Source organism: Curcuma longa, chromosome 4, assembly GCF_044706935.1.
Source record: "Curcuma longa cultivar G26 ecotype Majalengka, Jawa Barat chromosome 4, ITB_CL_G26_1.1, whole genome shotgun sequence".
NCBI lineage: Eukaryota > Viridiplantae > Streptophyta > Magnoliopsida > Zingiberales > Zingiberaceae > Curcuma > Curcuma longa.
In genome coordinates, this window is record NC_133864.1 from 7,374,002 (window position 1) to 7,394,333 (window position 20,332).

Sequence of the window (20,332 nt, forward strand, 5' to 3'; positions counted from 1 at the left end):
CACATGATTTAATCAATCGACAATTTAGTGCAATTGCTTGAATCAAATTGTTGTTCTAGTTATTCTGTGGTCCTACATAATCGGTCTCACGATTATATATATGAGAAGATAAATTAAAAAATTACAGTTGATCACAATGACAACACCAAATGGAAAGTTATAAAATTAAAAGTTATAAAAGCTGAAGTTTTCATCCTTTGAACACAAGGCATTATTTCTAATGAAAAATTGAAAAAAAATGAATTTTTTTGAGATAATTATCAAAAGAATAATCCAAACTCCAAAAATAAAGAGAACATAAGACATTCAATAAAAAATCTATTATAATGCTAAGAATAGTCTTACAATATTATCTCTTTTGGCACACTTGGAAGGTCCAACTTGATCCTTATTCATTGCAACTTATAACTTGTATAGCACAGTTAAGATCTAAAAAGTACATGAGCAATGGACTTATGAACTCAGAGATGTGAGCAAACTGCCAAATTACTAATCAATCTTACCACTTGGATGGTTTGATGTTGGATCAGAGGTTTTTTTTTGGATTCAAGTCCATAAGTTTTACGAAAGTGATGCGGAATCACTGTCATTGTCGCCGGTATCGACCTCCTTCACTTCCTGAATCATTTTCAGAACCTGCCATGTGGTTGGCCTACTGTCTGGCAATGGCTGGACACAGGCTGCTGCGATGTTGACGATCATCATTAAGCGTTCATCATCTCCACCATCTTCCCGCGTCGATTGAACCCAAGCAGATATATCAGTTTCCATTAGGACTGGATGTTGTGATGAAGATTTGCCGGTGAGAAGCTCCAACAATAGCACACCAAAACAGTAGATGTCTGATTTGGGAGTTAAAGGATCGTTGGATCTTTGGGTTTCAGGAACTTGGTATCCTGAGACATCTTCGCTGTCTGATGGATCCACGAGAAATGAGAGACAATTGTCGGTTAGGCAAGCCTCAAAATCGGAACCAAGGAGGATGTTGGAGGATTTGATGTTGCCATGAACTAATCGAGAAGCTTGGTGGATGTATGCAAGGCCTTGTGCAACATCTTCTGCTATCTTAAGACATGAAGTCCAGTGAAGGGGCTTTGGCCTCGTGGATCTTGAGCCTATATAGCAAAAAGATCATGGATTTCAGCACGAATGAACCATTTAAGATAAGCGTGAAATCGAGAAAAACAAGCACCGATCCAACAACAGAAATCAACTTTATTTGAGACAATGTCGAATTGGGTCAAGCCGATTTCATCTCAAAGTGACTAGTTAGTATGTATGAGCAACTCCATTCTCATTTGAAGGTTTAAACTTGATTTTCAACAAAACTTTCTTAGCATTTCTAGTATGTTGAAACAATGCTCTACTATATTGAAACAAGAAGACAGATGTAAGATCTAGTTGCACAAACTCGATGATCAAGATATTCTTAGGAAATATACATTTTGGTCACTAGTGTTGCATCTTAAGAACACTGTCACAATGTTTATTGCTTTCATGGTTATCACCTATCTAGCAACAAAGCAATTAATAGTTATCGAATTGCTCTATGTGATGATCCATAGACATTCTTTCTGTATAGTCGATATCTAGAATGCTCACAAGACCAAAACAAGAGATAAATCAGAATACTAATCTCAATTCTGATAGCAGCAAAAAACAAGAACTAGAAGTACCATTTAAATTCATGTATCAACTATCAAATCTACCTCTTTCTTTCAGGATTCTAAAAGATCATGCCTGAATTGATATATCTATTACAGACAGAATCCATTAAAATCTTTAGGTAATTTGCTTTATGTAAAACAAATTTGATCCACTGAAAAACTATTAGATGATACTCTACGAAGTTCTATCTAGTAAAAAGCATTGAAAAGCAATAGATAAGAGAAGTCGATACCATGAATCAATGAATGAAGGCTTCCATTGGGCTTGTAATCATACACCAGCAGTCTCTCCTCCTTAGCTTGGAAGAATGCCCGCAATGGCACCAAATTGGGGTGGCGCAGCCTCCCCACCACCTCCATGTGTCGCTCGAACTCCTCCTTCCCGGTCGCTGCCAGCTTCGCCGCGTCTAGCCTCTTCACCGTCACAATGAGCCTGTTCTCCAGCACCGCCTTGTACGTTGTGCCCAGCTTCCCCCTCCCCAGCATTTCCGCTGACGACTTCATCAGCTGCTCCATCGTATACACCTGCGCCTCCCCAGCGCAGAACACCAAGCACCCACTCTTTGCCAACTTCTTCACCTTCTCCTCCGACACCGCCATCGCCGCCGCGGCGATGAGCTCGTTGTTCCCACTCTCGATCTCTTCGGTGTAGCTCTCCACGGCCGCCGTGGCTGGTTCCGCTGCCTCGGTGTTGTGCTTCACCGGGATTAGAATCTCCCCCTGCTTCATTCTCTTCCTCCGTCTCTGCATCACCAACAACACGCCCAAGATTCCAATCGCCAGCATCGAGATTGCCAAGAATCCTACGGCGACGACGGCTCTCTTGTGCATCTTTTGCGACGGCGAAGATGCCGGGAGATTGAACCTGCTATTTTGCCCTAAGTTGGCTCCCGGCGGCGACGGCGCATTGTGAGAGCCATTACCGCCGTGGGAGAAGAGTATATGGGCGTCGCCGCCGCATTCCTTTCTTAGAATCTTGCCGCAGAGCGCGGGATTTGCGGCGAAAGAGGAGGCGGCGAAGGACGACAAGACGGCGGTGGTGGGGATCTCGCCGGAGAAGTTGTTGAAGGAGACATTGAGGGTTTTAAGGGAGGTTTGGTTGAAGGCGGGGAGGGAGCCGTTGAAGCGGTTGGAGTCGAGGCGGAGAGCGACGAGGCGGTCTAGGGAGGCAAGGGCCGGCGGGACGGGGCCGGCGAGGTGGTTCCCGGAGAGATCGAGGACGCGGAGGCGGTGGAGGGAGACTAGCGAGGGCGGGAAGCGACCGCCGAAGCGGTTATGGCCGAGGAAGATGGCCCGGAGATTAAGCAGCGGGGAGAGGTCCGGGATGGGGCCGGCGATGGAATTGTTCTGGAGGCTGAGTATGCGGAGCTGGTCGAGGCGGTCCAGGGTGCCGGGGGTGAAGAAGCCGGTGATGCCAGAGCCAACGAGCACGAGGCGGACGACGCGACCTGCGGGAGAGCAGGAGACGCCAGGCCAGCGGCAGTGGGAGGCGGAGTCGTTGGAGGGGGGAGCGGGGAAGGCGAGGCGGTTGCCGGGATCTGCGGCAGACTTGAAGGCGAGGAGAGCGGCGGCGTCGGAGGAACCGCCAGCGACGGCCGATCCGGCGGCGGCGGCAGCACAGAAGAGGAGAAGCAGAACGGCGGCGGCGCCGTCGAGCATTGTGATGGCGGCGACGAAAGCCAACGGCTTCTCTCCTGCCTCTGCTGCTTCTTCTACGCTTGGAGGAGCCTCATCCTTCGTCGCTCAGTTCTCTTTATTACCCCCCATACTTTCCTTATTTTAATTTAGCCCATAAGTAAATAATTTACAACATGGACTATGAGGAAAAAACAATTACAAAAAATTACAAAGGTGCGAAGTAAAATTTTACAGTAATTCTGTTGGGAGGGGCCTCGCGATCAGCTGGCCACAGCGGGACAGGATCTGACTTCTGCTCTGGTCGCGACATTAAAAGACTTGCACGGTTCATTTCCGTCGCCTGGCCTGCCAATTTGAATTTTGAATGAGTTACTGATTTTAAAATTAGAGATAGTCAAAAATAAAAGAAAACAATCGATGGGAATGAAAGGAGAACGTCGCCTTGAAGATTAAAAAAAAAACGCTCCTTGATTTTTGTCATAGTATTAATGAATAGGATTTAAAACTACAGGTCGAATTTCTAAATAATAATTAAAAAAAAAAGGCATGGAGAGTGAGAGAGAGGAGAATGCGGGGGCCTGTTTGCGCCGTGGACAGGCGATCGTTAAGGGGAGACAAAGGCAGCGCGGGAAGGGTCAGAGACCGGGGTCTACCTCGTCACGTGAAGGCGCCGTGAAAAAAGGATTCAAAGATCGAGTCATAAATCTCCGCGGCTCCACTTCGAGTGGATTTGAACGGAGGCAATTATTCTAAAACACCCCTTGCTTTTACAATATAACAATTTGACCGTTATTTAATTTCTTTCAGTTTACTTATTTTAAATAATTAAGATATTTAATTTTTTAAATTAATTAATTCTAAAATTGACTAATTCAATTTTATAAAAAAATTTATCGATCATCAAGATAAATTCAAAAAATATAAATAAATCTTAATAAATGATTCAACATCACAAATAATCAAGCATGAGATGCATTGTATTTTACATGTGAATTGAACTGACCTTCAACCAACATCTATCACTTATCATTTCTTTTGATGTTTACTTGTAAGGCAAAAGCGGAGGAAAAGAAAAATAAAATAAAAGGAGAGAAAGAGTAGATGTAAAAAAATGGGATAAAATTAAAAAAAATACACTCCTCATTTTATTAACATTTTACTTATTAAAAGAGATCTCAATTAGTTTTATTCTGTTAAATAGTTTCTATTATAACAATCTCCACCAAAATTATTATAACTTTTTAATCAAAACTACTCAACATTAACAGTTTTAATTAGTAATTTTGATCAAAATTAATACAATAACATCGGACCAAATAAATTAAATTTCCGTCGGAAAGAAAAGAGAAAACATTAAGAATTAGTAGAAACACCCATACCTAAGTGAAAAAAAGGGTGCAAATTTATTTGGTGCTACTTACCTTTCTTCTACTTTGGACTTTCTAATTGTTGATGGTGTTCCAAGACCGAAAGGTACATTAATAAATGACTGTATTGATGCAACGAGACACTAATAATTGCAATTAATGAGTCCTACAACTTCTCGACTTCAGCTATTAAATTGGAGAGTGGAATTATTTCATGTTCCATTGAACTGTGCAATGCATGATCTTCCAGGGCAATGAAGGCAACAATGACTAGGCATCAAATCTAGGTTAAGATCGCACTGTGTGCGAGAAAAACAATAAACGATGAAATGAGGAAACAAGTGGGCCCTGACGATCAGGACTCATCCCAGGAAGAAACAAATGGGTCAATTCCACTTGATTGCTTTTGGCTTTGGCCTTCCACAAACAATTCATTTCTGTTTGTGAGCCAGCTCACTCACTTTTCAAGATTTCTTATTTTCTATAAAAAATATAACTAAGCAAAAATAAAAAATAAAAAAAATTAATTTCAGTTGCCAAATAACACCAAAATTTAAAGGCCAGAGTTAGATTTCAGTTTTGTACCTCTTCCTGGTCTTCTTCTCAATAATGTCTGAACAGATATGCCAGCTTGTGACCTGTATAATCTAACAAAGAGATAGATCAATCTTTGAATAGTTGTATAAGAATCATGCAGTAGAATCCACAAATTAAAAGGAAAAAAAAAAAGAAAATTGCAATCAGTCTCGAGTACACGTTGGAATGTTGGAGATGCACAAACGAAAAATCCACAATCGTGTATAAATTATAATAGATACTGTAATACGAGGTCCACATGATGAAGGATTTAACACTGCTGGAGAACAGAACCTGCACAACTAGTGAGATCCTGGAACCTATGCAAGAAGCATTTATATCTTGGGGAGCCAATACTACCATATATCAGGTGGATCAGGAGAAACATACACGAAAATTTCGGTCCTGCCATAGAAGATTAGCGCGAACAAGGGTTACTTGAATTTAAGTTGCATGGGTGAGACTTGTTAGATCTTCAGAACTCTCAGAACTCCATTGCGAACGGCGCCATGGATGGTCTATTTCTATTTTGGAGCTCGGTTAATGCCGCTGATAATTTCGCCAATGAAATTCTACTTCCCCTTGAGTTTGCAGTATGCATAAAATCCGGAGCCCACGAACCCAAGAGCTTGGCCAATAACATTCAACTGGACAGGGGGACAAAAAGCAGCAAGGCACTTCATTAATTGAGTAAAGGGAAAAGCATCGAAGAGGAAGAAACTTATGGAATTACCGTATCGAATGGAAGACCACCAAACAACAACCAGCCAAGTCCTATGGTAAACAGATCCTACAGCAAGATGGAGGTTAACTTCAACATAAGTGCATAAAGAATGCAGGATCACCAGAAGAGGGTCAAACACAGAAACCAACCTTCAGATTGCCGCACATTGTTTGTGTCAAAGCAGAGTTCAAGGTCGTGTTCAAGAAAATGCAGTAGTTCAATAAAAATGCCAAGATACAGGAAAATATCATCACAACCTGCACCATAAATAGAAAATTTTCATTTCGTCATTCTAGAATCAGCGCTGAGGTTTTCTAGTTTGTTAGCGACATTCTTTTCTTCCACATAGTCATAGACAAAATAGAAGGAAAAAAAAACTCTAAAGGAACACAAAATATTGGGCACGACGTGTATGGAAAAGAAATTACCTGAAAACCAAGCGAATGAAGATAGGGAAAATTCATTGCAAGCTCCAAGTCACCGTGAACATATGTCCCGAATAACAAAATTGGCCCACATACAATTCCTGAATATCATCAACATATACAAATTTAAATTTCAACTACTGCATAAAATGCTAAATTATTTCAGTCAACTACAGGTTCTATCTACACAATGGTTCCCCTCAGGGTATTACCATTACACCACATGAGTCCAAAGCTGTTTAATCCACTGGATTTTCCTGGGGAAAACATGAAGCTGACTGTCAAGAAAATCCAACAAACAATAAAAAGAACAAAAAGAAAATGCAGTTATACCAACGCGGTTTATCGTAGCTAGATAAATTGCAGTTGCCATGTTAGCAATGAAAACCATGCCGTAGCCATAAAAATCAAAGGATAGGTCTCGAGCTCCAGCAACAAACGCTCCAAGGACAATCATCACAACACTGATAAAACCATTGGTCTAACCATTAAGAATTAAATAAGATTGGAAAATTGTAATGATGATATAAATAATCATCCAGAACCAAGAGTGCATATGTTTATGCATGAAAGGGCATTACATGGTTGATCTTAAAGAACAACCTACGTAACATACAACATCCTAAACCCTCAAATTGGGAGTTGGCAAGATTGGCCAGGGTTCACAATTTGTTTATATTGATTGATATTGACAATAACTGATTCAATTTTTTCTAAGAAATTCGCAAATCACATAGACAGTGGAGAAATTTAGAAGAACCTAGAGATTAAAAAAAAAAGCAAGAAATTGGTTAGATTACATTAGAATTTGGCAGAATTCATTAAACTTTTAGTCAAATTGAGAACCAGAATAGATGTAATCAAGTAAAAATTGTCAAATTGAGATGATTTTAGAAAACATAACCTCTAGTCTTCTTTTGATCAACAATGATCCTAAAACTGCCCTTCAACCAAAAACTCTAATGTCATTAGAGACCTCACTAATGATTGGATATTAAATAACAATAATTTTATTGAAAAACTAAACAATCTAGATAACCTATATTTTTCTATACTAAAATTATGATTTTATTATTGACTATAATCTATTTTTATTATTTATTAATTTTAGATTAATAAATATATGACATTATTTGTATATTTAATTATCAATAATTGAATATATAATGGCATAAAATAGACATTCTTCTTTAAAAAAAATTAAAATGTCTATGTTATTCTCATATAAGAAATAATTTTATTATATCTTTCATTTTTTTTATTTTCCCAATTCTGATTTCACCAACCCTACTGATTTGATGCAACTGATACTTGAATTCTTTGGCTATCCAATCCCGATCTCAATTTTTTGATTTTGATAGTTATGCAGTCTCAATCATGAATTGGTAACTACTCTAAGTTTGATCTGATAGATTGTCCTAGGTACATTAAAAAATTTGAAACTTGTATCCAGTGATGGAGAAGTCCCACCTGTAAGAACCAAAAAAATTGAAAAAAAAAGAAGAAAAACTAAGTTACCTTCCGACGACAGGATATGTGTATTTTTGCCTAGTCAGTAGGTACTCTACAATCATTGTAAATACAACAGTTGTACGTCTAAGTGTGGTATACATTGGAACATTTACTCCACGTACAGATTCCATTGTAGCCAGCTATACAAAAAAAGAGAGTAGATGATTACAATTAGTAGCAGGGGATTCAAAAAGCTAGACACCATGTAGCTTATGTACCATGTAAAGTAAGTATGCAATAGACAGAGGAAGTGTATGCAACATGGTTTGAAGTGGCACAAAGCCTGATTTATGTGATTCACCATTTGCAAAAGAAATAATTCTCCTTCGCCTCATTGCATAAAGAAGGCATGTTGAACTGATCAACTGCAAATTACAAAAACTTTATCTGAGAAAAAGGGTCCAATCCAGCCAAAGAAACAATGACTAAGTACAAGAAAAAAAATGGTGCATGAAGGCACTCAAATTAAGTTCAACACTAAACCATGCAGAATGAGAAGTCCATAAGATGCTGTAGTGAAAACTAAAGAAAACAATGGAAGCCCAGCTGCTGAGAAATCCAAGGTTGATAAAAGAAACTAGTTATAAGGCTGATTAAAAATAAATGGATATAGTAAGAGTATGGGGGTGTCTCATCCTAAAAAATATGGACAATTATTGATCTTTTGGATGGGAGAATTTTGTATTCATTTTCTTGTAGTTATCAAGCAGTATCAAGACGAGCCAAGATGACATCATCAACCTACTCTTTCCAGACAGAGATAATCTTATATTCAATTTATTCATATTCTCATCAAACAACCTCAAGGTCAGCAAATATGGTAACTCTTCTTGTATAGACAATTATTCATTAGATTCCAATTTTCAAAAAAAAAAGAGATACTTAAGTAACCTGAAGCCAAACATACAGAACTCATGACATACCTGGAAAAGAGTAACAACATTAGCAGAAGGGAAACTATATGAAGATAGAGCTGCTTTATTGAACATAATTAGAAGAACTGCAAAAGAACAAGCAAAAAAGCAAATTAGTAGAGATGATAAACAAATAAGGCAAGAGATATGAAAATAAAAAATATTACATTGGAAAATAATGTCCTATATACTTATCCTTCTTGCGGTATTTCTTAACTGTTTATTTTTGTAATTTGTGTTATGTTTTGCTTCTTGGTCATTTTTTCAGAAAGGGTTCGTGTTGCCATCAAATAGTTGGGACATGATGGTGAAGACAGTAGTTGTTTTTGAATTTTTGTATATTGATCCAAAATAATTCATCAATGGAAAGCAATTCTACGTTTTTATCCTTCATCAAATAAAAATGCACCTCCTAAATCAGAAGGAACTCATAGCAATTGAACTCTTCCATGAACCTAGTTGGATTGAACTACTCTAGAAGGGCAGTAATATATTTGGCGCCCTCACAAGCAACTTGAAACTTATTTCCTTTACAAACCTTCCCAAAAATCTCCAAAGTACTTTCCAGTAAACTTAAACCTAATTCCCTCAATTAATTAGCAAGGAAAAGTATGTCTTCATCCAGAACAGAACTTAAGCAAATCAATACTTGCTAGCATACTATGTGAGTGGCTAATGACTAGAAAAAAATATTAAAAACAGTCATAATACTTCCATTAACAGTAAACAGTACAATTTTGTTACACAACTTTACACCAATAAGAAATCAATCCTTCATTATAATTTACTTTTGTGTTCCAGGACTAAGACAATGATTTACTCTGTATGTGAGATAACTTACTCGAGACTCCTAAAACCACACGATTTTTGTCTAGCACTTTGGAAGTGAGCCTCAAATTTAGGCACACTAAGAGGATAATTAAAAAGGGTCCATTTTTGCCAAAGTTTGAGAAACAACAAGGATACACTAAAATTAACCTATTGAAGGAGAGCTGAACGTCAAGCATATAAAACCTCCTCCGTATGCCGAAAATAAAATATAGCATACATGGTAGAGGAATCCAAGTTCGAACAGGATAACAGATGATGGAAAAGGCGAGGACCTGCGCAGGACATGTAGGAGATGGCTGCAAAGGCACCCCGCCTGGTCATGGCAGATCCTAGGAAAATGGGAGCGCTGTCGTCCACGCCCCGTAACGACGGCGGCGGCGGATCTGACAACGGCAGCAGCACGCTCTTCGGGGCCATCTACTGTGGATGCAGATCTTCCAAGCGCTCTCCCTATCTCTCTCCTCTGTCGATCTCGGTCCCGTTCTTTAGGAAAGCAAGCGGAAGGAGAGGAGCGGAGGACGAGGAGGAGGTCAGCGGAAAAAATGAATTTGCTCGGTCGCGTCGACGATCACGAAGAGAGAAACTTTCAATTTCCCCCTCTTATTTTTTGCAAAAACGCACCTAAAATTTTGAATTGACACTGTCTATTTAAAAATTGGGCAAATTTTTGATTTCTCAAACTGTAATGCTTGTTTTATAGTTCAAGTTTTTATCAAATTGTACTAGACATTATTAAATTGATTACTGTAAAATAAATTTTATTAAAATGAATAAAAATTAAATTTCAATAAAATCAAAATAATATTCTAATTGCAATTTCACGATTTACTCCTTCGTATATAATCGTAAAATTGATTGTATGAAATCTCTGAAGTGGTAAATTTTATTTTTTACTGAAATTTTTATTAAATCCAACAAAAAAATAAACAAGTGTTTTTAAGAATTAGATTTTTCATAAACCAATTAAAAGAAGGATTTTCTTACACATTAAAAAATGATATTTTCCAGACAACTCCTATTAAAGCTTCATACAAGAGCTAGGGCACTCCTATAATCTTACATTTTTTACATTTTTACAACTAATTAATCAAAAATGCATTCCTTAAACAAAATTAATCTCAAATACAAAAAATTTCTCAAATCTTTACTATCATAATCAGATCACATTAATCCAAACCACTTGAGGCACAAGTACAATATGATTAAAGTGTTAGACTATTCTTTTCCACTAATTTTAGATTAACAGACAGCATAACTGGAGCAACTAAAGAACATAACCAGGTTCTGACACCATATTAAAAATAAAAATAAAAATAAAAAACTCACATCACATAAGCAACATAATCAATTCTACCAAGGGAAATTTCTTTTCCTACATACAAATAAGACAACATATAAAAGTGAAGTCTGTTGCAGAAACCCCCCTTGGCTTGTTCTTGTAGACCTACCCCTCTAAAGCTCTTTGGAACTACACTCCATGACTGCAAGGGAACAAGGCAGGATGTAAGATTTTCAGTCTTTACTTGAAGGCTTTGCAGAAATGCTGCAGATTCTGCTGCATACCTCAGTTAGAGGAAAAGGGTTATGTTTTGTGCTTGCCATCTTCCATCACCTCTGCGGTTGATCGGAGTTAGAGGCTCCAGACGGGGGTGTGATGGACATGCTGCTCGCTGACCCGTTCTCAGCAGGTGGATTGGCACCCCATTTTCCTTCTGATTCTAGCGGCTCTAATACGTAGACACCGCCGTCGGTCATGCCTATGGCAAATTGATTTGGTTCCGATGGATGTGCAGCGACCACGAGAGGATATACAGTAGTGCTGCCGAAGATAAAAAGAAGATGGTGACCTCAATACAAGTGACAATTAAAAGTATTGAGAGTATAAATATTGGAGTAGAACTATAACAGCAACCCTTTGGGACCTGGTACATATGCCTGCTTAATAATGGTTGTCACCTAGGTCTGTGCCAACTAACAAGATGCGGCAACAGAATGAAAAAGTACATAACATGAAAGAGTGCCAAAGCATACCTGGCATTGCCAACAAGATAAGCAGCTGGTAGGACACGACAACGTAGAGTGAGATTGGCAGCATTGAATATACTTATGGTTGCATCTAAGAAGCTAGCATATATCAACTGACTGTCACATGAGAATGTTGCATGTGAAATGGGTGCAGAACCCTCACGAGGAGACCACTGCAAGAAAAAAAGTTCGTTGTAATTGTATATCAAGACCTATTGGCTATAACATCACAATCTGGCACGCACCTGCTTCACACATTCTAATTTAGTAGTTTCATATAAAGCAATCTGAGTTTCATGCACAGCTAAAAAGTGTATTTGATCTTGATGGAACTGAACACGTGTATCTGAAATGGCTGCAGGAGTACGCCCGGAAGGAATTTGTAGAAATCTGAATTTCTGTTTCTCCCATCCATCAGTTCCGAACACACAAAGCTGCAACGGAAAAGCCGAAAAGGAACAGTAAGCATAACCACTAAGAGATTAGACTACATCTCACATCTCATTATCTATCCACTAAGAGGTTAGACTACAGCATGCATCTCATTACCTATCTCCCAAATCCCCATTGAACACAATTTGCAATTGTCAAATTGTATGCATTGTTATTTACTCATAGTAAGCAGAGGGCAAAAGATAACCTGAGCATCAGCTCCGGATGAGACCAGCACGTTCAAAACATTTGAGAAGGCAAGGCCAGTAATTCTCTTAGAGTGGCCTCTGAGTTTGCTCTTGACCTGCATAAGCATGATTCTGTAAGTTACAAGATTCCTAACCACCTATCACATGCTGATGTAGTGTGAAATACCTCGTCGACTCGGACATTATATATCTGAATAGTGGAGTCTTCCATTCCTATGGCGATTATGTTGTTGTCTTGAGGATGAAATGCAAGAACAGTTGCTGCAGGTGGAGGTGACATGAACGTCGTCATAGTCTGCAGTGAAAAACAAAATGATGAATCCCAAATGTAACTTAAGCTAAATTGTAATGTATGGTCATTGGCTAACCTTAAATGTCATCATGTTGAATAGGGATATTTTCCCTCCTGATGCAGACATAACATAAGAATCATTCTTTGAAAGTGCAAAGCAGTGGACTGCTTCTTCAGGATTTGTGTCAGTTATCTCATTAGTCATCAATATGCCACTTGGTGGTTGCCACAACTGGGGAGCAACACTTGTTGTTGCCTAAAATAAGGGTATATAATTAACAAATTGTATAACTTAATGCGCAATTTCACAGAAAGGATGACACTTTGACAAAGCGCTTATATAATATCCTTCACCTTTCCACTTGAATGACGTTCATTACGAGGCCACTTCCAGAGCAGGTGAATTGCATTTGATGCTAAAGCCAAGATGGCAACGCCAGAATTGGTGTAGATCAGTCTTGAAATCTGCAATACCAAGATCTAGTCAGGAGACTCAGGACCTTCAATTACTTTTTCTTACCAGACAGGCAAGACAATTTATCATGAATCTCTAATGGTGAAAGACACACATCTACCATGTTAATTCCAGCAGACTGCAACTTATGAGAAAAAGAGACTTCATAAATCTATCAGTTACTCACTGTAGATAATTTCAAGTGAGCAGCTCTCTCATCAAGCACTCGAAATATAAACAAGATGCGTACATAGACATTGAAACACCTGTCACAAACAAATTTATTATGTAACCCATTTAAAGTCAAACACCTGTTAAATGCAATCCCTTTTCTGGTCTGGGTGGATTTCTCAAGCAGAGTCTGATAGACAATAGGTAATAAGGCATTTGACTGAACTCTTCTTTGCTGTCACACTGTTTTTCTGACTCGCTAGATGATATTTAACTCATTATTAAGAATACATGGTGAGTATTCAATTCTACAAATAACTAAACACTTTTGAGGACAAATGTGTATTCTATAGAAGATCCATCGACCACAAGTAATAGTTATCCACACATGGAATTCCCTGCACATAGTTGTAGATTACTCTTGGATAGTTGGTAATCAAAATAGTTTCTTTGGAAGGTGATGTGGGACCACGGGTTCAAAGAGGCTAAATTTTATTAAAAACTGAGATGATTGAAATTAGGGGAGAGGGGGGAATCCCTTTTATAGGCCCAACAACAATACCAGCCTCCTAAAATAGTCTAACTTGGTTAGTAACTAAAATTTTACCAGTCTGCTATGGCTAGTAAAAGGAAGATTTATAAAACTAATCATTGTTATCGCTTAAAAGGATTTATGTACTGATCATATATAGTTGGGACATTATGGCTTGTTCTATACTTGTTTGAAGTAGGAATGGTCTCCATTGGAGAAAAAGGAAAATACAAGTGAAAGAGTTCGAGCTTGGATACTGCTCATATGGATCCTTTTGCATTGGTACAATCTTATTTTTTGTTTGTGTTCATATGACGGTATAAATGGTACTTTCTGGCTATTGCCCACAATAAAAGAATGTATTCGGGCAAGGAAAAAAAGTGCAATATCTCCAGCACCAGAATGCAGATCTTCAAAGAAAAACATGCAAAAATCCATCAAGCCTAGCATGCTTCCGCAACATTCTCATGTGAAGCAAGATCTAACAGACATTCTCACGTGAAGCAAGATCTAACAGATATCGTGACAAGAAAACTAACAGGAAAAAAAGTATGTTTTATGAAAACTTGAACCCGTCAGCCCACTAGTACAATGAAAAAGACTTCATGCAAATATTTATAACATTTGCCTGAATAGATGTGTATAACTATAAATTTTCAACAAATGAAGTCCAAAACTACAATGATCTAACCTTGCTTGTTCTAAGACTGTCTGGGAGCCTTAAAGATCGACATTGAGCTGGTTCATTGACTTCAGTAAGCTTCCAGATTTTTGATTTTTCGGTTGATTCATCAGCAATTCTAGGTTTGACATCTACCATGTTTCTGCCTTCTCCATTCTATGAATATCAAAATCAATGTTACCGCATAAAAATCTGTTGAAATTCATGGAACGAACAAGGTAAAACTGTAGCAGTCTTTTATTTCAGCGAGAATATAGATTAGAACATTGAAAAAAATCTGACCATTCCAGAAGCTATTGCCATAGGTGGAGCAGTTCTCTCAGCTATTCCAGAAGTTGTCGCAACTGAAGCAGCAGTTAGTGGGCTTATAATAGGCTGCAACACACAGCATAAACATCAGAAAATTCTTTTAATTTCATGTTAAAACAAGCAATTTGTACTGTGCAAAATAGGGTACCTTTGTTGGAGTCTCTGAAACAGCCCTAGAAGCATCAAATGAACGATTTTCGAGTGTGCGCAATAGACGAAGTCCATCACCATTTGCCAAAATTTTAATTCCATTATCATGTGTAGAAATAGCCAGTAGTGTTCCTTCCTTGTTGAATCTAATCCTCGGACTTGCCTGACGTTAAAAGTAGACATGTAAGTAGGTATTCTACTCGAATTTATTAATATTTAACAAAAAAAAAGAGAGAGATTACTGGTAGGCCACCATCAGCATCAACAGTTGTTAGTAGATTGATATTATCCATATCCCAAAACTTGATCACAAATTCATCACCAGCAGCCAAAAACCTGTTCCTTGTGGTATCAAATTGCACAACTCCCAGTGAACGTTTTCGGAAACCTTGATATGTCCTCTTCACAGCTCCTTCACTTTCGTTCCACTCCACAATGAATGTCTCCCCTTCCTTACTGGTTCCACATGAGAAGAGCCTGCAAAAAATGAAGAAATACCATAACATTTAGTGAGGAATAGAGAACAAGCATATACTTATTTTGCGCAAAAGTTTAGTAGCTGGAAATAGACCTTGAACCATCAGCACTATAAGCCATTGTTGTACACCAGTGCCCTGGAGCATCATAATCTACCCTGGATCCCAGATTGTCGTACAACCATGCCTTTATTTTTCCATCTAATGCAGTCGAAAAGATGAACTGCAAGTATAAGAAGCTAAAGATTAATAAACATTTTAAAATAACTATGAAGAAATCTAATCCAATGTGCCCAGCGATTTGAAGAAGAAAAAAAAACTCAAACCATCAAACTACCTGAATGCTCTCCTTGTGATGCGGGCAAACAGAGTAAACAGGTGCTTCATGGCCTTCAAAAGTATGCTGTTTTGTGCCAGTAGTTGCATCCCACACCTAATGCACCAGAAACTTTGATAAGATCTTAGAAAGAAAGGCATATACAATTTAAATTCAAAGTTCGCCACCAACCCTTATTGTCTTGTCATCTCCACATGTGATTATAGAAAGCTGCTTATTAGGATGAGCAAATGCGATATCATTGACACCACCAACATGAGCATCAAACTGCAATTTGGATGTCAAAAGAAAACATAAATAAGACTGAAAGAAGCAATGAATTACTCAAGAAATGCATGTATTGCCCTTCCAACCTCCAAATGTTGCCTGATATCCTCACCACCATGATAAGCATATATTTGAACAATGTGCCTTGAGTAAGCAACACCTGCACCATAACTTGGTAATCTTTCTATAGAAGTCAGTAATAATCTTTATTTTTCCACATAGAATTAGCTTACCAAACAAAGAGCCATCTGGACTCCATATTATGCGATTAACTGATACAGCAGGATCCTTGACCAAAGAAGCCTGAGTAGCACAAGGAAGAATGTCAAACAGAATAAAAAATGAACCATAGACAGAACCATACTGCAGTGTGTAATTCAGTACATGGGAACCAAACCTGCAGAGACATGGAGCAAGTTCCAAGCTCCCAAACCTTGAAATTCTTCAGAATTAATCTCTCCCTGTTGCCGACATCCCATAATGCAACATCACCAACATTGGTACCAACTATGAATACAAGAACAGGAAAAAAAACGAACTCAGAAACCAATGACAGAAATTGCTAATACATCAAAACTAATACAAGAATGGTAAATAAAAATCTACTGAAAAGCAATACCAAGAAGAATAGTCTGCTGGACTGGATGAAAATCCATGCTCATAGGGTTTGATCCTTGGCTCAGTGTCCGCACAACTGTTTTTGGCAAGTCCTCCAGGGAGAATGTAGCCTGGTTATGACTCTGAGGATAGGAAACTGGCAGTATATTGACAGGCAAATTTACCTGAATCATACAGACAGTATTATGCTAGAGTTGGGATCATCTAACAACCAAAACCAAAAGGAAATTTGCTTAGATTAGAAAATACAGCATACTTCTTCAGATATTCCTAGGGGTCTTGTTCTTTTTGATACATGCTCAGAATCAGCAGATGCATACTCGATAGAAGGGTTGGCTGTTGGTGGAGTCCTCGGGTGCTTTAGAATTGCAACTGTATTGAAGAGAAAAACCATTGTTAATCTTATCACTCACAACAATCTTCCAGTACTAATTAGCACATCCCATCATATTACCAGGATTTGTAGGTGCACTGAGTCCAATAGGTCCACCAGAGACAGCTGGATGTGTTACGGAAGCAGGACTAGACATCCAACCAGCAAGCGGTGTTGGAACTGCTGTTGGAGCAGGTTGAAATGGCTGGAGAAGAAATTTGTGGAGAATGTAACAGAAGTCACAGTAATAGAATATGGTTCAAAAATCAACAAATGATAAATTACCCCATGAGCACCCAATGGAGGAAAACTTCCCGCTTTGGGCATGACCCCCAACAGCGGATTGTTTACTGGTGATGGAGCAAGAGCACCATTTGGTTGCCCACAAGAATGATCAACGAAAAGAGTTTTAATATCTGGATTTGGCCTAGGATTTTTGCAAAGCTGATGTTGCCAGTTTAAACTGCCAGCCATAAAATAATTAGTGGGTGAATAATTAATATAACCTAGATAATCCAAGAGTTGAAAATTGGAAGCGACTCATCCACAGAAGGATGGCTCATGAAGTATATTGACCATGTTAATTTTTAGACATTTATATTTGCTATGAACAATTTCAGAGATCAAGGTATAATTTGGTTAGCTAAGTTATTCAATAAAATTTTGATAACAAAGATGCCAAAGGAATGGAGGACTTTTTTTGTAAATAATAAAGGTGATATATAATACTGTTCTAATTACATAGGGTCAAGCCAATGTGATAGCATGAAGCTTTGTAAAAGAATATTGAGAAGAAAATTAGGGATTAGACAAATGATTATGAGAATCAATTTGGTTTCACATCTGAAAAATCAATCATGAGACTATTTACTTTGACAAGATGGCTAATGGAAAAATTACATAGAAAAGAAGATATTATGCATGTTAATGTTGTTAATCAGTGTTATAGCTATTGGGTGTTCACAAATGAGTTTCTGATAGTCGTAGGTTTACATCAAGCGTAAGCTCTATCAATCATATTCGAAATCACCTATTTGTGGATGGCATTATGCTAACGTATAATAGTGAATTCAAAACTCAAATGCAGAGATCCAAAAATTAATTGAACTCACTAAAGCAAACTATAATTATATGGGACAAACTCCAATAGGTAATCACAGGAGTACTTTCCATTGTAAGAAACACGACAAATTTTAATAAATAGGGTCCTCAATTATGAAGGTGAAGCAATTTGAGCTTCATTAAGTCCAGCTCAAAAAAATAGATTATTTCCCTCTCTTCTGTAAGTTATATGTATGGAAAGGCCAAGGCATTCTGAACTGTACAGCGATATTATCATAAACACCTACAATCTTACCTCTGGTTAATTAAGGTGCGCAACCTAGAATTTTTTAGGTTTGGTAATTGCAATTTATCTCGGAACAGGGGGTTTGCTTCAATGAGCTTTTTGAGTTCAAGAAGCATAATTGCCCGTGCTGATTTGGTATCCCCATACTTTGATAGTTGTTCATTTTCCCTATAAAGAAGGATGAACACATAAGAAACAAGCAAGAAATTGGACAAAAGTTTAATTAAATTGAATATGAAAGGTTAAAACCTAAAACCTGAAGTTCTCCAATGTTAAAAGCTGAGTGATTTCCTTAAATAGCTCCTCATTAAATGAAGCAAAGACCTTCAAATCCTTCACGAGGATTTCAACTGCCTTTGGTCGGTCATGCCTAGGAGGGAAAACAAGTTTGTGAAAAATAGTGATCATAAATATGAAAACAAAAGGTTGAAATACTGGAGCCTACTTGTCCAATGCTTCTAGATACTTCTGCTTCCGTATTTCAAAGAATATCTTCATAGAGTACCGGTTGTCATCGACCTTAGTAAAGCCAGAGAGATACTTTTCAACGTTATCCCAGTTCCCGTTGTGCACCTCATCCTCAAAATATTTCATATTAAAATAGAAGCCAGATTCTTGCTCAAGTCTGTACCCAAACCACACAAAGATTGCAAAATAAGTCACAAGACAACACTTGGAAAAGTCAATCAATCATACAAAAAAAATGAACTTTTTGACAAGACACCAACTTGTGAACTGTTTCCTTGAACTTCTCCTCATCGAGGAACTGGAGAATCAGAAACACCAGCTCTCTACTAAGTGATGACATCGCCTTCCGCTCGCCTCCACCTCCAAACCCTAATCATACCATAAAAAGCAAACAAGACGATCAGATCTTCCCAACGGCATCGTCAAATTTTTAAAAAAAAAATCTTTGCAGCTAATCAGAAAGTGCAAAGTCAAGACGAGGCCAGAGTGGAGCCTCTCAGTAGATCAAAAGCTGTTGTCCACGAAACTGACGTTTCTGAGCCGGCAAAACCCTCCTTCTGCTTCAAACAAGATCTAAGTTCAGCAGCGACAAAAGGGCCCAACGCCTAGGGTTCCGACAGATCGACGGCAGCGCTCCACAAAGCTCAAATCCAAGGAGAAGAAGAAAATAGGGGAGGAGAGAGAGAAAAGCAGGCGAAAGGGGGGGAATTGTGCGGAGAAACAATAAGTTAGACTTTTCCACGACGATTCCAACACATACAAAAAGGAAAGATCTGGCGACGATTCAAGCTCACCTCTAACTGGAAGAGAACCGAGGGCGGCGGCGACGACGACAGGTGATCGATCCAAGCAAAGCGAAAACCACCAATAATTTAGATCGCCGTCTGATCCCTTAACCGGGCAGGCAAAGAAGGGGAAAATAAGAAAAGAATAAGAAATCTATCAACATTGTCGACACAACATGGTAGTATTTAAAGGCAAAGTAAACGACTGATAAGTCGACGTAGCTATCGATAAAAGCAAAGTTAATTATCACGTAATATGTCACCGCACTTATAAAATTGACTTGATATTCACGGTAGTCATTGATAAGCCATTGGGCACTGATAAGAACATAACGAGTGGGCTCCACAGCGGAATGCGCAAGCAATGAAGAGAGAGCAAGTCGGGATTCTGGGATTTTCTGACTCGGTGGAAGCCACGAAAATATTATACGACCAATAGCATGTCGACACGTAAGCTTGTCAAAGCCACCGGCCTCTCCCTCAACTTGGCGAATCTGACGTGGACGACGTTGGTTGGCCTGAATGTGCGGAGTGCTGATTGCCAAAATATGTATAATTTTTTAAAATTGAGATTTTTTTTCTCAAATAGCGACTCGTGGTTTAGAGTTTCTTCAAAAGCACATATTCTCGGAAAAATAAAGGGAAGAAAAGGAAGAAAATATAATTTCTTTTTAATTGATATTCAAAAGTGGTACTCGTCAGCGTCCAATAAATTCAATGAATATTTATTGCCTTTTAATACCGATTGAG

General features: G+C 38.3%; 3 protein-coding genes across 3 annotated transcripts; all 3 read right to left on the reverse strand.

The window, feature by feature from the left end:
• Positions 1-287: 287 nt before the first annotated feature.
• On the reverse strand, positions 288-3,371 carry LOC141826408 (putative inactive receptor kinase At5g67200). The gene is made up of 2 exons (XM_074713653.1): positions 1,901-3,371; positions 288-1,115 (listed from the first exon to the last, which is right to left on the reverse strand). Exons 1-2 carry the CDS (start codon positions 3,324-3,326, stop codon positions 562-564), a joined length of 1,980 nt encoding a protein of 659 aa, XP_074569754.1. The 5' UTR covers positions 3,327-3,371; the 3' UTR covers positions 288-561.
• A 2,011-nt stretch (positions 3,372-5,382) lies between these two features.
• LOC141826409 (UDP-N-acetylglucosamine transporter UGNT1-like) lies at positions 5,383-10,178 on the reverse strand. Its single transcript, XM_074713654.1, has 10 exons — positions 9,927-10,178; positions 8,833-8,909; positions 8,128-8,274; positions 7,916-8,049; positions 6,731-6,861; positions 6,610-6,654; positions 6,401-6,498; positions 6,122-6,229; positions 5,982-6,038; positions 5,383-5,895 (listed from the first exon to the last, which is right to left on the reverse strand). The coding sequence occupies exons 1-10, from the start codon at positions 10,069-10,071 to the stop codon at positions 5,821-5,823; spliced, it is 1,017 nt and encodes a 338-aa protein (XP_074569755.1). The 5' UTR covers positions 10,072-10,178; the 3' UTR covers positions 5,383-5,820.
• Positions 10,179-10,853: 675 nt separating this feature from the next.
• Positions 10,854-19,693, reverse strand: LOC141826410 (protein TPR3-like). Its single transcript, XM_074713655.1, has 27 exons — positions 19,592-19,693; positions 19,058-19,166; positions 18,775-18,954; positions 18,586-18,699; positions 18,339-18,497; positions 17,267-17,444; positions 17,063-17,186; positions 16,865-16,980; positions 16,610-16,772; positions 16,388-16,497; positions 16,224-16,293; positions 16,077-16,150; positions 15,895-15,990; positions 15,724-15,819; positions 15,482-15,609; positions 15,153-15,387; positions 14,909-15,073; positions 14,734-14,826; positions 14,461-14,607; positions 12,967-13,077; positions 12,689-12,868; positions 12,487-12,615; positions 12,320-12,415; positions 11,925-12,113; positions 11,686-11,852; positions 11,218-11,473; positions 10,854-11,135 (listed from the first exon to the last, which is right to left on the reverse strand). Exons 2-26 carry the CDS (start codon positions 19,135-19,137, stop codon positions 11,263-11,265), a joined length of 3,411 nt encoding a protein of 1,136 aa, XP_074569756.1. The 5' UTR covers positions 19,138-19,166; positions 19,592-19,693; the 3' UTR covers positions 10,854-11,135; positions 11,218-11,262.
• Between the last annotated feature and the right edge of the window lie 639 nt (positions 19,694-20,332).

Excerpts from the sequence above, each read along its gene's own strand:
- LOC141826410 (XM_074713655.1), bottom strand. The coding sequence starts at position 19,137 with ATGTCATCACTTAGTAGAGAGCTGGTGTTTCTGATTCTCCAGTTCCTC. Across the intron at positions 15,820-15,894 it reads GAGATGACAAGACAATAAGG|GTGTGGGATGCAACTACTGG; the intron begins GTTGGTGGCGAA and ends CTGGTGCATTAG. Across the intron at positions 14,608-14,733 it reads TGGCAATAGCTTCTGGAATG|AATGGAGAAGGCAGAAACAT; the intron begins GTCAGATTTTTT and ends TGATATTCATAG.
- LOC141826408 (XM_074713653.1), bottom strand. The coding sequence starts at position 3,326 with ATGCTCGACGGCGCCGCCGCCGTTCTGCTTCTCCTCTTCTGTGCTGCC. Across the intron at positions 1,116-1,900 it reads CCTTCATTCATTGATTCATG|GCTCAAGATCCACGAGGCCA; the intron begins GTATCGACTTCT and ends TTTGCTATATAG.
- LOC141826409 (XM_074713654.1), bottom strand. The coding sequence starts at position 10,071 with ATGGCCCCGAAGAGCGTGCTGCTGCCGTTGTCAGATCCGCCGCCGCCG. Across the intron at positions 8,910-9,926 it reads CTCCTACATGTCCTGCGCAG|TTCTTCTAATTATGTTCAAT; the intron begins GTCCTCGCCTTT and ends GTTCTTTTGCAG. Across the intron at positions 8,050-8,127 it reads TTGCATACTTACTTTACATG|CTGGCTACAATGGAATCTGT; the intron begins GTACATAAGCTA and ends TTTTTTGTATAG.